General features: G+C 46.8%; 1 protein-coding gene across 1 annotated transcript; it reads right to left on the bottom strand.

The window, feature by feature from the left end:
• Positions 1-1,655: 1,655 nt before the first annotated feature.
• LOC106927056 (stromelysin-3-like) lies at positions 1,656-14,777 on the bottom strand. The gene is made up of 8 exons (XM_015002355.2): positions 14,611-14,777; positions 4,311-4,576; positions 4,025-4,168; positions 3,216-3,349; positions 2,925-3,139; positions 2,500-2,704; positions 2,079-2,339; positions 1,656-2,004 (listed from the first exon to the last, which is right to left on the bottom strand). The coding sequence occupies exons 1-8, from the start codon at positions 14,707-14,709 to the stop codon at positions 1,883-1,885; spliced, it is 1,446 nt and encodes a 481-aa protein (XP_014857841.2). The 5' UTR covers positions 14,710-14,777; the 3' UTR covers positions 1,656-1,882.
• Between the last annotated feature and the right edge of the window lie 279 nt (positions 14,778-15,056).

Genomic DNA, 15,056 nt, shown 5'->3' with positions numbered 1-15,056 from the left:
CCAAGGAAAATTATTTTCATTTCTCATAAATACGAGTTAAAATTCTGGCGTTGACTCTGATGCCCTTAAATAAAATCCAGTAGTTGTTGAAGTAAATGTTTCTCTTTTTTGAATCTTATTAAATCCAGATGAAAACGAATCGCTCCTCCAGTTCTGAGTGAAACTCACTGGATGTTTTCAGTTTAATTCACTAGAAAATTTAACTGAAAACAAAACAGAGGAAAACTTTGCTTTGCATTTTAGAGAGATTTAATTTGTGTGCATCAACCGTCTGGACCTGAATTCTGGTCCATAGTCCAAACAGTATCACTCCAAGGACCACAGACGGCCCCTGGGCCACACATTGGACCCCCTAAGAAACCAACATGGTTTTAAAACACACTAAGGATGTTTCCCTCCTGATGGTCGGTTAAAAACTCTTAAAATCTTCACTATCTGCTCCACCAACTAACTGTGGCTCTGAGTCAAACCAACCTGTTCCCCTCCTGGCCTGTGGGGGCGCTGCACCAAGATCCACTGAAGGAAACGACACAAAAACCTCTGAAGACACTGAGAGCAACTTCCTTCTTCACCAGATGGAAACAAGATGGACGATTTTAGCGGTTGGAGGATTTCTCTTTAGTCCAGGAGCCATTTCTGCTGCTATCGCTAGGCTAACATGTTAGCTTTGACTGTATTTACCCAGAATGCCCTGCTCTGTAGTCCACTTCCTCATGTATTGGAACCGCACCAGAGTTCACTTCAACTGAACGCAGACCAGATTTCAGCTTTTTGGTTGATTAGTGTTCACACCTCCCCAACCGAACTGGACTTTCTAGGCAAACGGACTGGAGTTGGATTGAAGCGACTGAACAGGAACCTGAACAGAACCAGCGATGTCCGTTTGCCTAGTCAAAGTCTGGACCAGTTGGTGAGGTGTGAATGCTTATCGACCTCTGACCTCTGGTCCTCCAAACCTCGGTCTGGGTTCAGTTGAAGTGAACTCTGGTTCAGTCTGAATGCGAACGCCAAGCAGACCAGAGACCACTCGAAAAGCAGGAAGTGAACTACAGCACAGGGCATTCTGGGTAAATACAACCAAAGCTAACATGTTAGCCTAGCGCTAGCAGCAGAAATGGCTCCTGGTCTTTAGCCTAAAGAGAAATCCTCCAACCGCTAAAATCCTCCATCTTGTTTCCATCTGGTGAAGAAGGAAGTTGCTCTCAGTGTCTTCAGAGGTTTTTGTGTCGTTTCCTTCAGTGGTTCTTGGTGCAGCGCCCCCACAGGCCAGGAGGGGAACAGGTTGGTTTGACTCAGAGCAGCTGGAGGAGGAGCAGATGTTCTGGTTCCAGTAGAACCGGGTCGACTGGACTGAAGGAGGGAAATCTCCTCAGTCTGATTGGTTTTGACCAGTTCATGTTTTTCTGTTACAGTTTAAAGCACAAAGTCACCAGAACTGGTTTAGCACCAGTATGTTTTACTGGTCAGAGGAATCATCAGCGTCCTGCACTGATTAGACACTTTAAATATAAAAACAAATGGCATATAGAAAAATAAAAATGTCTCTTCTTTAGGACTGAAGCGCAGTGAAAGATGAAAGAACATCCAGCACAGATCTGTGCGAAGGAGTGAGAACGGTTCTAGGTCTGTAGCTCTACCGTCTGCCATGACTGAGGTTTGACCTGAAATAGCACCTTTAATAATCAAACTTAGCGACCATTTGATCGACTGGCTGTCAGTGGATGTGGCTCCTCGCACCAGGACAACTGGACCGGATCAGAACCGGACCCGGCTGCAGCTGGGAGGGACTGTTTCCTGTTGTACCCGAGGTGAGGAGTTCACATCCTAATGAAACGGCAATAACTCAGCAGATTATTCTCAGTTTGCCACTAAGTTTATGAATTTATGGAGACTCTGAGCAGCCGAAGAAATCCATCCCGATTCTGCGCGGGTATCCGTCCAGCACCTTCAGCGCCACCGGGTCCAACTTCCAGTAGTACAGCCCGCTCAGGAAGTTGGCGTAACCTGAGGGAGAAAGAGGTCCGATGGATGAAACCCTCAGAACCAGAGTCTCACCAGAACCGGGCCCAGAGTCTCACCGTAGCTGTCCAGAAAGGCGGCGTCGACGTGTTCAGGAAGCCCCGCCCACTCGTGCGTGCTGCGCGGATGGAGGTCGCTGACGCGGTTCTCCTGGACGCTGAAGGACCAGTAAAACGAAGACTTGAAGAGGTAGACCTTCTCGGCGCGGCCATCCTCCCACCGCAGAGCCGCCTGGATGTCGGTGACCGGAAGGCCGAGCCGCTGCAGGGAGTCTGGGCCAGAAATCCTCTGCCCAGCGTCAAACACCCAGTAGCTGTCGCCTGCAGCCGAAACACAAACCCTTCAGGTCTGGATCCAACTGGACCAGCAGTTAATTGACCTCAAGAACTTCTTCGGTATGAAACTTTATTCAGAAGGAGAGAAGACTCTGCCAGCAGCTTCTTGGAGACGTGAGCAGAAGTGTTGGCTTTTCTTCTGTACCTTGGAAGAACCAGATGTTTCCAGACTTGTCTTCATATGCTGCGTCGATGTAGTCAGGAATACCGCTCCAGTGGCGCGAGGACAACGCCGGGTAGCCGCCTTGCAGACGCCTGTCACGGATTCGCCAAACATATTGAGACCTGAAGAAGAAGAGCTCTCCCCTGATCATGGACACGGCATCAAAGCTTGTCCTGCAGGCGTCCGGCTGGGGAAAACACACACCAGTTACTCTTTGGCCTAAAATCGTTAAACAGAGCAGCAGGGATAGAAAGTCTTGATCCAGTCCAGAACAGTTTCCTGTTTTGATCAAAAGTTCTTCTTGAAGGTCTTTCTATGACCTTTTTATTTTGTTAATTGGGAGTTAAAGACTTGATGACTGGATCAGGACTGCAGCTCTGAAGGTCCAAACCGGATCAGGGTCTCACCAGTTCGGGTTCGATCTCGTTGGTGTCAGTTATGTCAGGCGGCGTGTACCGCGGCGGTCCATATAGGTACTGGATGCCCCTCCTGTCGTCCTCACTGAGCTTCAGAGGGTAGGAGTCACTGTAGAAGGGACACATGACCGCGTCGGGCTCCAGAGAGTGCTGCAGGCCCAGAACATGGCCGAACTCATGGGCTGCCACCTGCAGGAGGTCGGTACCTTCACAAAGACGAAGACGATCCAGGGATCACATCAGCTTCTCACACACAAACATGAACAGTCCCAGACATCTTACCGATGCTGTTGCCAACCGTCCAGTGTTCGTCGTAGTCAAAGTGGACCTCTCCCTCTTTCAGGGTGCGAGGGAAAAAAGCGTGGGCCAGAATTCCTCCAGGACCGTCGAACGGGAGGTCATCACCGTGCCAGTACCTACAAAACAACCGATCTCATCCTCTGACCAACATAAATCATTTCTGTTTCTGTAGTGACTCAGAAAACCATTGGCTATAGAAACGGTCACCGTGCAGCAACGAACTACGAAACTCCCTTTCTGCCACTCGGCCTGTAAATGTAGCCTCAGATGTGTTCAGAAAAGTGTTTTTGGTTGTCGCTCTGATTTTACCCAATTGCTAAACTCAGCATCATGGATCATAACTGCTTCTGTTCGCCGGTTGAAATTCAACGAGAGAACTCGATCTCGACTCAAACCAGATGCCAGAACCACCTCAGAGCCAGAAAGCCTTCCTGGTCTAAAAGGTTTTGTAACTAATCTGGGAAGTTGCATCAGACTGGCGGAGCGCTGTCTGTAACCTCTCTGAACTCTGCAGGTCGAAGCAAAGATGGTCTGGCAGAGAAACGGAGCTCTGCTACGGCAAAGACGAAGACGCCACGCGACACGTCAGACTGAGGACTGGTTACTCGGAACGTCCTTCATATTCCCTCAAACACACTGACTGCAGACCACAAGCCGGTATGACTTCTACATATTGTTCAGGTCTGACTCACTTGTTTACATTTGTTCGATTACCAGTCACTAATAATTGCTCCAGAACACGTTTTCAAACTAAAACCAGAACATCTGCTTTGTGCTCTTGGGTTTCTTACCTGTTGAAGTCGATGATGATGTCCGCTCTCTCGTTGATGACCTCTCTGAAGGTCAGAGGAGTGACCGCACCCCAAACCCCAAAGGCCTCCTCCAGGATGCGCCGAACTTTGTCTTCACTCATCTGCCAGGGAAAACGAACAATCCTGCACAGGAACATGTTTTCAAGGATGATGACCAAACAAATACTGGACCAGAAAAGGACGGATGGCTTCAGGTCCAACACTGCAGCAGACCTTCAGATGACCTTGAGAGTCTGGAGGAGTCGGGTTGAAGGTCACTTCTTACCGGTAGGTGAGGTCGGTTTTGTCCCAGCGTCCTCCAAACAGAGCAAATCTTTTGCCGCGCTCCTTTCTGCTCCTCTTCAGGAGCTTTGACCCGCTGAGCGGTGTTACTCTGGGGTAGTCTGGGACTCCACAGCGAGGACGGCTCCAGAACCCGGTCTCATTTCTGGACACCAGAACGGACTTTGAATGGTCCACTTGGGTCAGAGTGTCCTGTTTGTGTCGACCCCTCTGCTTTAGGACAACATGGTTGTTGCTGTGGGGTGATCCCTGCAGACAGAGGACAGTTTCTGATTTATTAAAGACTTTATTAGGGTTGTGCTACATGCTAACATTAGCATACTTTAAGCTAATTATTGAAATATGTTGCAGAAATGTCAACACCCTCTGACCATGTGACGTCCTGCTCTGCCTAGACGAACTGAACAAACTCCCATAAAGCTGGTCAAAAACCAAACAGCCTGATTTCGCTTTATTCAGTTGATTTCGGCGTAAAAATGGTGACAGTGCTGAAGGTCGGCTGCACAGACAGACAAGGATGTGAACCAAACTGATTTTATCGTAAACCTAAAGAGGACGGCGATGGACTGGTTATCCATGGATTTGGAGCCAACATTTTTTACAAGAAGATTAAACTTTATATATCCATAAGTAGATAAGATTCAATCAAATACGGCATCAGTAGCTCGCCATCATGTAGCCTAGCATGTAGCGGTTAGCATCTGGACTGCTGAGTCTGCTCTGGTGAAACAGGAAACGCCGTTTATGGCATAATGAAAGAGATCATGTGGAGTGAATTCAGGGAAAGTCGTCAATTTGATGAAAACAACGAAGACGCCAGGAGGGGAAAGGTTTGGGTCGGTTTTCTACAAGCTAACTAGACAAGTTAGCTCAACTTGAACAAACAGAAGCCTTGGCTAAGATGGCAAGAACAACTCGGGGAATAAATCCCAGTTTCTGACCCTGACGTCCATCATGGCACCTCAACGTGACCAGGTGATGTTTACCTGTGATGTTCCTGTCAGCTAGCAGAGCAGGACCTGCTCTGGTTCAAACCTGATAAATTACATGTGGCAGGCACGTGCAGAGGGGGGGGGGGGGGCCTGAGCACCTGCCCCTCTTGCTCCTTGCCCCCAGCCTTTTGGTCCATTTTATTTTGTTTTTTGTATTATTATTTCCTAAGTCCTCTTCTGACACATAACAACATGTACTAAAATTATTTTTTTGTTGGCTTTTTTGTACAACATAATAAGCCCTCTGGTCACCTTGTGACCTTTGACCTTTTGCCCGTGACCCAGTTGCCTCTCCACAGTGAGATCAGGCGGCTAACTGGAGCTGAACGTAGCGAACGTTCAGATTCCAGATCAGTTTCTGGTGAATAAAGTGGAGCAGACCTGCTGCTTGTCAGATGATGGAAAACGTTGAAGTCTCGTTTCTGCTTCAGCGGTTTAAGCAGAGAGGTAATGAGATACAACAGACACTGACAGGCCTCTGTCTGCCTTTCTCTGAAGAACTACTGAGGGGAGGAGACACTGTTCTGATCTATCATTCAGGATTTTTATCATGCAGACATTAGGCTGCTGTTGTTGTGCTACTAGCTAGCTGCTAGCTAACGACTTTGCTAGCAAAGCTAGCAAACTGAAAGCTTCTTCCCTGCATCGTTAATGATATCATTCATTCTTCAGGATCGATTATAGGGAAACATCGCCCGTCCAAAACCTGCAGTAAAGCAGCAGCTCTTCGAACAGCTCCAGACATTATGGTGACCTATTTATTAGAGGAAAATACATAGGCTAGGTAAATGTAGCTAGGAGGAGAATAGCACTTAAATAAAAGACCAACAAGGATGTTGGAATTAAAAATAACTCACCTGAACTACATGATAGATAAAATGTATGTAATAAAAGTCATTAATGAAGGGAAAAACTCAACCAGACTTTAAGTTTATGGTCTGGTTCTCAGAGTATCAAGTTAATTTTTTCTCCAATTATTCAATGAAAAAAAAAAAACTCAGTTAAGTAAAATAAAATTGTGATCAAAACTGTTGGAATTGTAATGATTCATTTTTTAAAACTAAAAGTTTAGTTTAAAAAACTTTTTAAATTAAATAACTCATTTTTGTCTGGTGAACTTAAAGTTATTTGCCAAACAAACTTTTATTTGCTCACATCAGGAATCTTGTGCTGTGATTTTAGGCCCCGCCCACGACGTCATGTGAGAATCACAGCAAAACTTTGAGTCAAACAAAACTCAGAATAACAACAAAATATTTCTGACAAGAGCAAATAAGTTTGTTTTGCAAATAATTTTTTCACTTCATGAGACAAAAATGTGTGATTTTAATTTAAAAAAGGTTTTTAAGCTAAACTCAGCAGCTTTTCTCATGGTGACATGCATTAATAATTACACTTTTGATGTTTTTGTCTTTTTTCTGCAGCTCCAGTTAAAGTTTGCTGCAGCTCTGCTTTCCTGAATGAACCATCTTCATCTCCACTGCAGCAACCAGGCAGCTCTGTTTATAGATTACAGTCACTAAAGGCTGCATTGGGCCTTGTTTATATTTTAATAGTTTAATTCTGTAAAGACTAAATATGTAAATCAGAGCTAAACCACCAGCTCTGATTTACATATCCTGCTAAATTGCGGGTTTGAATATTTCAATACTTTCCTATAACAAAACAGACCTGCAGAAAGAAATTACTAATAAAATATCTTACATATGCATAGTTGTCTGATCTATAGAGATTTTCCTGAGCTGTGATTGTATATCTCTTTAGTAATTTATCATTGTTTATTAAACTCTGAAAGCTGAGAGGCTTTAATATTCTGTCCTAGAAGGCGGTTAGATGGGCCCTTTGGTTTTAGAGCCCCTGGCCCTTAGTGGCCTCTGCACGGCCCTGCATGTGGCCAAGAACAGCTGCAGTGTGACGTCAGAGCGGCTGAGAGCAGCGCATCAAACGCAGTAATAATGGGATGCTAGGTCTGGGGCGGTAATGAGCTGCTGTGGCAGTCATCCTCCTCCATCAGTCACTGACATCAGCTGGTTCTGGTTCTGGTTCTGCTGAGCAGGCTGAAGTCAGCAGCTGTCCCTGGTTAGAGAACCGCTGAGCCAGCGGGGCGAGCGTTTGGAGAAACCAGCAGAAGTCCAGTCAGATCAGGGTCGTCCACTCCTCCTGGGTCAGGGCCACCAGTGTAGCTCCCATCAGTTTGGTCCTTCAACCAGTTAAACTTCATTGTTCTCCAGAGGTGATTGACCTCGACGTGTCAGAAAACCTTCCTGCTGGGAAGTCAGGATCAGTTTCTAGTTAAAGTCAGACGAGTCATTAACTCTTCATGTCAGTAAATCACATGTTCAGTCTGTGATGGAGACACTTCTGGCTGCAGAGAAATCTGAGTCCATCGGCGATGTGTTTAAGGAACGTGGGAAATGGAGCCACTGAAGGCCTGGTTCTCCTCGGCGTTGATCCCATCAGATCGTCCTGCCCTCCATTCTCTCTATAAAACATGTTGGTACAGATTATCTACACATTCATTCCTTCTGTCGCCGTAAACTTATGATCTATGGACCGGAGCAAGTTCCAACAGCTGGGAACGAAACAGCTGTTCCCTTTGTTCTGTGAGGAAAACCAGTTTAATTTAACCAGTGAAATCCAGTTTAAACCTCTGCCACGGTTTCATCTCCACCCTGGAAAAGCTGGAGTTACATTCTGTACTTGATAAATAAACGTAATTCACCTTTTGAATGAAAACAAAACCTTTTCCAGCCACAGCAGAGCTTTAAAAGCTCCTGGCTGTAAGCGAATATGAAGCGACTTGCTGAGAAACGACTGACGTATTTTAGCTTTAGCAGGTCGCCGACAGGGCAGGACGGACCCGGCTGCAGCTCAGACACACTTCCTACCAGAACCACCGTTCAACGTTTAAAATGCAGACGGGAAGCTGGACTTTACCCGACTCCACCTTCATTCTGGTTCCTTTTACGGTTTTCACATAATCACAGTTTAAGTTGTGGGACGTGTTCAGGTATTTCCACAGAGTCGTCAGCATGGAGTGTAATAATGTCTCCATCTGGAGATTCTGACCAGAAATATTCACAAACCTTGTAAATTAAATCACTTTCATGGCCACAACGCTCATCAGAGCGTAGATATTTTGTCTACGTTCCCTCGGTGATTTCAGAGAAATCTAACGAAACCACGACAGATCAGCTCTGAACGTTTCTGTAAAAACTGGATCAAATGTTGGTTTAACTCATCAGATCTCCTCCAGAAACACTGAAAACGTGGGAACAGCAGAAGGTTCTGAGTCCAGTCAGTTTCCTCAACATTATTTATTGAACGGCTTCAGTTTCAGGCTGCCTGTCTAGTAGTGCTGTGGGCCGACCTGCCTGCTACAGGAGCTCTGGGGTTTCATCAGTAACAGCATCAATGCTGTAACTACAGGAGTAATAAATTTAACAATGATAACAACATATTAGCAGGTTCAGTGTTGTTGGGTTGAAAGCCTTACTTTGACTGTTCCAGTCCAAACCCTTCAGCCTTTAGAGACATTTATAAATTATTTGTGAATCAGGACTCTGTCAGCCATGTTGGTTTTTCCAACAGGAAGATGATCAAACACAACATAATGTTTTTAGCAGGAATAAATCCAACATTAACCTGGAAATCAACCAGTTTCTGCTAATTAGAGTAAATTTAACCCAGGATGGTCCCAGAATCTGGTTGATGGGGTCAGAGGTCAGTTTGCTAAGGGACGTTTGACCAAATGAGCCTTTAAGTGTCATCCAGCAGCCTTTCGGACCCGTTTGTAACCACTGAAGCTGCGTGTTGCTGTTGGATGGGATTTTATCTGGAAGCTCTGGTTGGTGTTTCTGAGCCGCTGGCAGCGGAGGATCCTGCAGAGGCCAACGAGTCCCGACACGGCGCTGCGGCTCCTCAGCGAACCCAGCAGCTTAGAAACTACCTGCAAACAAATGGACCCGGTGTCGTTTCATCCAGCAGCTGTTTACACGGCCGAGGCTTTGATGCGACTCGTGGAGCCGCGCAGGTCGGAACCTGCATGAGTGGAAACCTGCAGCTCGGCCTCTGCAGCGCTGCAGATGTGTGGAAATCCCCGCTGGAGCTGCAGCATGAGCTCATCGGCACCAACAGGCCGCCCGGCTGCATGCGTGAGCTGAGGCGATGCCAACCAGAGGACATGTGGTTAAAACTGTTAAAGGTCTGATTACACAAAACATGTGTGGCTCCATCTCCTTCCGTCGGCTGAAGGTAAATGATGCGCAGAGCGGAAAGAATGTCCACAGAGTAAATATTTAGCCACAGAAAGTCCCAGGTATCAGCAGCAGCAAGTGTTTTCCTCTCAGGCTTGACTGATGATCCCAGATCCAGATCAAACGACTCAAATGAAACAGGTCAAAGGTCATGAAGTTTTTCCTCAGACATTTTTTATCCTCTCACATTAGCTTAGCTTAGCTTACTTTATCATAGTTTATCTTAGCTTACCTTGTTTTAGCTATGGTTAGCCTAGCGTATCTAACCCTGTGTTAGCATATGGTAGGTGAACCTTAGTTTATCAATCTTATGTTTTTATTTTAGTTTACTTGTCTTAGTTTATAATAATTTATCATTTTTATCTGGTATGCTAAGTGTTAGCGTACCAGCTTCTAAGTGTTAGCGTACCAGCTGCTAAGTATTAGCGTGCCAGCTGCTAAAGTGTTAGCGTACCAGCTGCTAAGTGTTAGCGTACCAGCTGCTAAGTATTAGCGTACCAGCTGCTAAGTGTTAGCGTACCAGCTGCTAAGTATTAGCGTACCAGCTGCTAAGTATTAGCGTACCAGCTGCTAAGTGTTACCGTACCAGCTGCTAAGTGTTAGCGTACCAGCTGCTAAGTACTAGCGTACCAGCTGCTAAGTATTAGCGTACTAGCTGCTAAGTGTTAGCGTACCAGCTGCTAAGTGTTAGCGTACCAGCTGCTAAGTATTAGCGTGCCAGCTGCTAAAGTGTTAGCGTACCAGCTGCTAAGTGTTAGCGTACCAGCTGCTAAGTGTTAGCGTACCAGCTGCTAAGTACTAGCGTACCAGCTGCTAAGTGTTAGCGTACCAGCTGTTAAGTGTTAGCGTACCAGCTGCTAAGTGTTAGCGTACCAGCTGCTAAGTGTTAGCGTACCAGCTGTTAAGTGTTAGCGTACCAGCTGCTAAGTGTTAGCGTACCAGCTGCTAAGTGTTAGCGTACCAGCTGCTAAGTGTTAGCGTACCAGCTGTTAAGTGTTAGCGTACCAGCTGCTAAGTGTTAGCGTACCAGCTGCTAAGTGTTAGCGTACCAGCTGACCTCTTTGACCTCTGTCCTTCCTCTTTTTACATCCACATCCACCCCTCCGTCCTTCCTCTCTTCCTCTCCATCCCACTCATCCTCCTCTTCCTGTTTATCCCAGAGTTCATCTTCATCTCCTTCAGCTAAATGAGGAAAATGATCTCATTTGTCATGTTTTCCTCTGACCAGCATCTGTTTCTGCTTCCTCATCGTTCCTCATCCTGTCGTCCTGCGCTGCCATCTGGATGGATTTTTTGTCATTTTGTCAGTAGGAATTTGTTTTGCTGATGATGCAGAGAATCACCAGGATCCAAACGATGTTTTATTGAGACGCAGATCAACTCTCAGCAGGGAAGTTTTTCCCAATCTGATGCAACGCCTTAACAATTTCTGGATGAAACAGAAAAATTAGAAGCTGAAAATGGAGATTAAATTCTTGGCAGTAATTCAGTAAATATTTCCAACGTCTGGCTGCCAAATGACTGTGAAGCTGAAATGACCTCCAAACGTTCCTGCAGTGAGTCAGAAACATCCAAACTGGACTTGAGGTTTGACCCGTCAGCACCGGACCAGGATCCAGGGATCAGGTCAGGAATGAAGACACGCTGCAGATCCCGGCTGCATGTTTGTCTCTGAGTAAGTGTCTGTTATCCTCTGCTTTGCTGACTCAGCTCCCCAGCAGAGTTTACCCCACCAGCTGCCCCAGGACGAGCCGCCGCCTCCCAGCCTGACGCCAGCGACCCTCCAGACGAGCTCTGGCATCCATCAAACATCCCGAACCCATCGGAGGAAATCCCACCTCAGGGACGTTACAGTGAAATGTAACGAGGTTTAATGAGCTCAAGCTGCAGGACCAAAAGCCACCAGGGAGGAGAAGCACCACAAACTGGAGACCAGAGAGTCAAACCAAAGTTTAAATGTTTAGATCTGACTTGGTTCAGACTCACTGAGTTTTAATGAGTGACTTCATAAAACTCCTCATAAACACTGATTTACTGCAGTGGCTCTCAATACCAGCTATGTGTTATTTAAATGATAACTTGTTAAGTTGCTTTATTTTAAAACCTTTTCTGGTTTCCCATCCTGGTCGGTGAATATCTGGGAGAATCAGAACTTCAACTTAACGATTTTATTTTATTCTGATTTTATTGTGTGGTTTTAAAGGCTCTACGTTGAAGACAGTAAGAAATAAGTTTATTTTTTACTGCCAGCTGCTCTGCAGTGGCCCCTCTGCTGTGGGCTAATGCTAACGCTCAACCGCTCCAGTTTCAATCTCTTCTTATTCGTGTAACAGTTAAAGGGCTAAATATAACCTAAAAATTCATCCTTATTATTTTTTTAGATGAAAGGTGGATTTATTTCATTCTTTGTTTCTTTTGCCGTTTTATATTGATATTGTTTAAATTCTAGGGTTTCCTTCATGACTTCTCTGGTAGGACGATTCTAGACTTTTCCCAGATCGGGGCTCCGGACCCCCCGAACCCCCTGGGATTTACGGCCATGTCTGAACCCCCAGGAGCCGCGGGGTCACCAGGAAGTTACCCCAAATCAAACTCAACCATCTTCCTTCCTGTTCAGAGTTTCTGTTGGCGTCTTCATCAACACGCCTTTCTGATGATCTTCTTCTTTCCAGAATCTTTAAGCTGATTAAAGGTTACATGTGGAAAACTCAGGAAGCTCTCAGCCTGTGACTTCCTGCTTACATTCTTAGTTTCTCAAATGTAATACGAAGGAGTTCCTTTGCCTCTTCAGAGCCGGGTCGCCTCCATGAGAAGCTGTGAACATTCCCATCCTGGTCTCTGGGCTACATGGGAACCAAGTCAAATTGTTTCTTCTGAACAATAACTGAGCGTATTTGAAATGTTGCGGACTGATCCAGAACCGGCTAGCAGGCTAACACGCTGCAGCCATTAGCCTGAGATGAAGACAGATTAGATCAGCTGACGGCTGCAGTTTCACTCATTCAGGGAGAATTAACATTCTTCAGCTCTGAGGAAGTGACGGTTATGATCTGCTATTTGTTTCTTAATCGTCCCACAGGTGATGCTTTCCAACATGATTCATGATGTCTCCCTTTCTGTTCATTATCCACCCTGTAAAACTGTAACCACAGATTTAATACAGAGAAAACTCTGTCATAAACTGGATGAGATCATAAATACTCCATAGTTACCCTGAAGGCATCAGCTGCACGCTAACCCCAGAGTACCCTGAAAGTACCCCATCTCTACGTTAAAGTACCTCTGTATGTACCCTGCAGGCACAGCATAAATACCCAGTTACCCCATTAGGGTTAGCATTTTAATACCTCACAGTTTGCTTGTGAGCATTGCAAAGGTACCCTGTAAGTACCCCACCGGTTCCGTCTAGGTACCCTGTAAGTACCCCACCGGTTCCGTCTAGGTACCCTGTAAGTACCCCACCGGTTCCGTCTAGGTACCCTGTAAGTACCCCACCGGTTCCGTCTAGGTACCCTGTAAGTACCCCACCGGTTCCGTCTAGGTACCCTGTAAGTACCCCACCGGTTCCGTCTAGGTACCCTGTAAGTACCCCACCGGTTCCGTCTAGGTACCCTGTAAATACCTCACTAGTTCCGTCTAGGTACCCTGTAAGTACCCCACCGGTTCCGTCTAGGTACCCTGTAAGTACCCCATCGGTTCCGTCTATGTACCCTGTAAGTACCCCACTGGTTCTGTCTAGGTACCCTGTAAGTACCCCATCGGTTCCGTATAGGTACCCTGTAAATACCTCACTAGTTCCGTCTAGGTACCCTGTAAGTACCCCACCGGTTCCGTCTAGGTACCCTGTAAGTACCCCACCGGTTCCGTCTAGGTACCCTGTAAGTACCCCACCGGTTCCGTCTAGGTACCCTGTAAGTACCCCACAGGTTCCGTCTAGGTACCCTGTAAGTACCCCACCGGTTCCGTCTAGGTACCCTGTAAGTACCCCACCGGTTCCGTCTAGGTACCCTGTAAGTACCCCACCGGTTCCGTCTAGGTACCCTGTAAGTACCCCACTGGTTCCGTCTAGGTACCCTGTAAGTACCCCACCGGTTCCGTCTAGGTACCCTGTAAGTACCCCACAGGTTCCGTCTAGGTACCCTGTAAGTACCCCACCGGTTCCGTCTAGGTACCCTGTAAGTACCCCACCGGTTCCGTCTAGGTACCCTGTAAGTACCCCACCGGTTCCGTCTAGGTACCCTGTAAGTACCCCACCGGTTCCGTCTAGGTACCCTGTAAGTACCCCACTGGTTCTGTCTAGGTACCCTGTAAGTACCCCACTGGTTCTGTCTAGGTACCCTGTAAGTACCCCACTGGTTCTGTCTAGGTACCCTGTAAGTACCCCACCGGTTCCGTATAGGTACCCTGTAAGTACCCCACTGGTTCTGTCTAGGTACCCTGTAAGTACCCCACTGGTTCTGTCTAGGTACCCTGTAAGTACCCCACTGGTTCTGTCTAGGTAAGACCTTGTAAGGCCCCTGGAGTCTCTTGGAATGATATTACCCCCAAATATGGGGTCTCCAGGGATGGGGGGTTAAATGCCCCTTAGATTCCTTGTAAAAGCCACAGATACCCTACAAGTACCTGGACCATGTACACATCCCATAGGGTACCCTATCAGTACCTGCCCTATAAGTAGAAGGGTACTTGTAGGGCTTACCCAGTAGTTACCCCGTGATGCCCCAGCAGGTTCTGGATGTATTCAGTCAATCTGCAGGTTTTTATTTCTTCAGGTTCTCTGAGATTCTAAGATCATTTTAAACTTTTCCGTCTCTTTCAGGACAACCTGTTGCTGATTTCTGCTTCCAGACTCTGAGGTAACTCGGACCTTTTCCATCTCCCGTCTCATTCAGCCTGACTTTCGGTCTGAAGTTACACACCTGTTGTTCGTTTCTGATTCTGTCCCTGGATCTTTGTTCTGCTCTGATTTATCGCCTGCTGGTTCTGGAAAAATGTTGCTCAAGTTGCGGTTCTGCTCGGCGTTGTGTGGACTCACCTGCAGGCTGATGGCGGTGCCGCCCTCAGTCAGCGGCGCGGCGCACAGCAGGAGGTGCAGAGAGGAAAGGCAGCAGCAGAACAGGACGACCCGCATCATGCCGTCCCTCTGGAGCCGGAGCCGAGTCTGGAGCCGCAGGAGCAACGGAGAGGCAGGCAACGCTCCAGCAGCAGCTCCTCCTCACACACCGTTAACCCTTCAGTGCCCACAGCAGCCCCGATGCTAGGAAGCACCAACAGAGCTCAGAGCAACCAATCAGCTCCCATTAAACTCAATTCATTCATGAACTTATTCTGCTGTTGATTACAGGTTTAATCTGCATTTTGTTCTGATTTAAACCTGGTTTCCATCACGACTCTGAACCAGGAGAAAGCTTCTCTTCTCTAGAAACAAGATGACGGCGGGAGCAGAAGAACTAATTACAGGTGAGTAGATGCAGCTGGAGA

Source organism: Poecilia mexicana, unplaced genomic scaffold (genome assembly GCF_051168715.1).
Source record: "Poecilia mexicana isolate PSO_F unplaced genomic scaffold, ASM5116871v1 scaffold_12, whole genome shotgun sequence".
NCBI lineage: Eukaryota > Metazoa > Chordata > Actinopteri > Cyprinodontiformes > Poeciliidae > Poecilia > Poecilia mexicana.
Note: the sequence above shows the minus strand (reverse complement) of the source record. Positions and strands in the feature narration are given on the sequence as shown.

Coding starts and splice junctions, on each gene's coding strand:
- LOC106927056 (XM_015002355.2), bottom strand. CDS start 14,709: ATGATGCGGGTCGTCCTGTTCTGCTGCTGCCTTTCCTCTCTGCACCTC. Junction 4,169..4,310: donor AAAACCGACCTCACCTACCG/GTAAGAAGTGAC, acceptor GTTCCTGTGCAG/GATTGTTCGTTTTCCCTGGC. Junction 2,005..2,078: donor CGCCTTTCTGGACAGCTACG/GTGAGACTCTGG, acceptor TTTCTCCCTCAG/GTTACGCCAACTTCCTGAGC.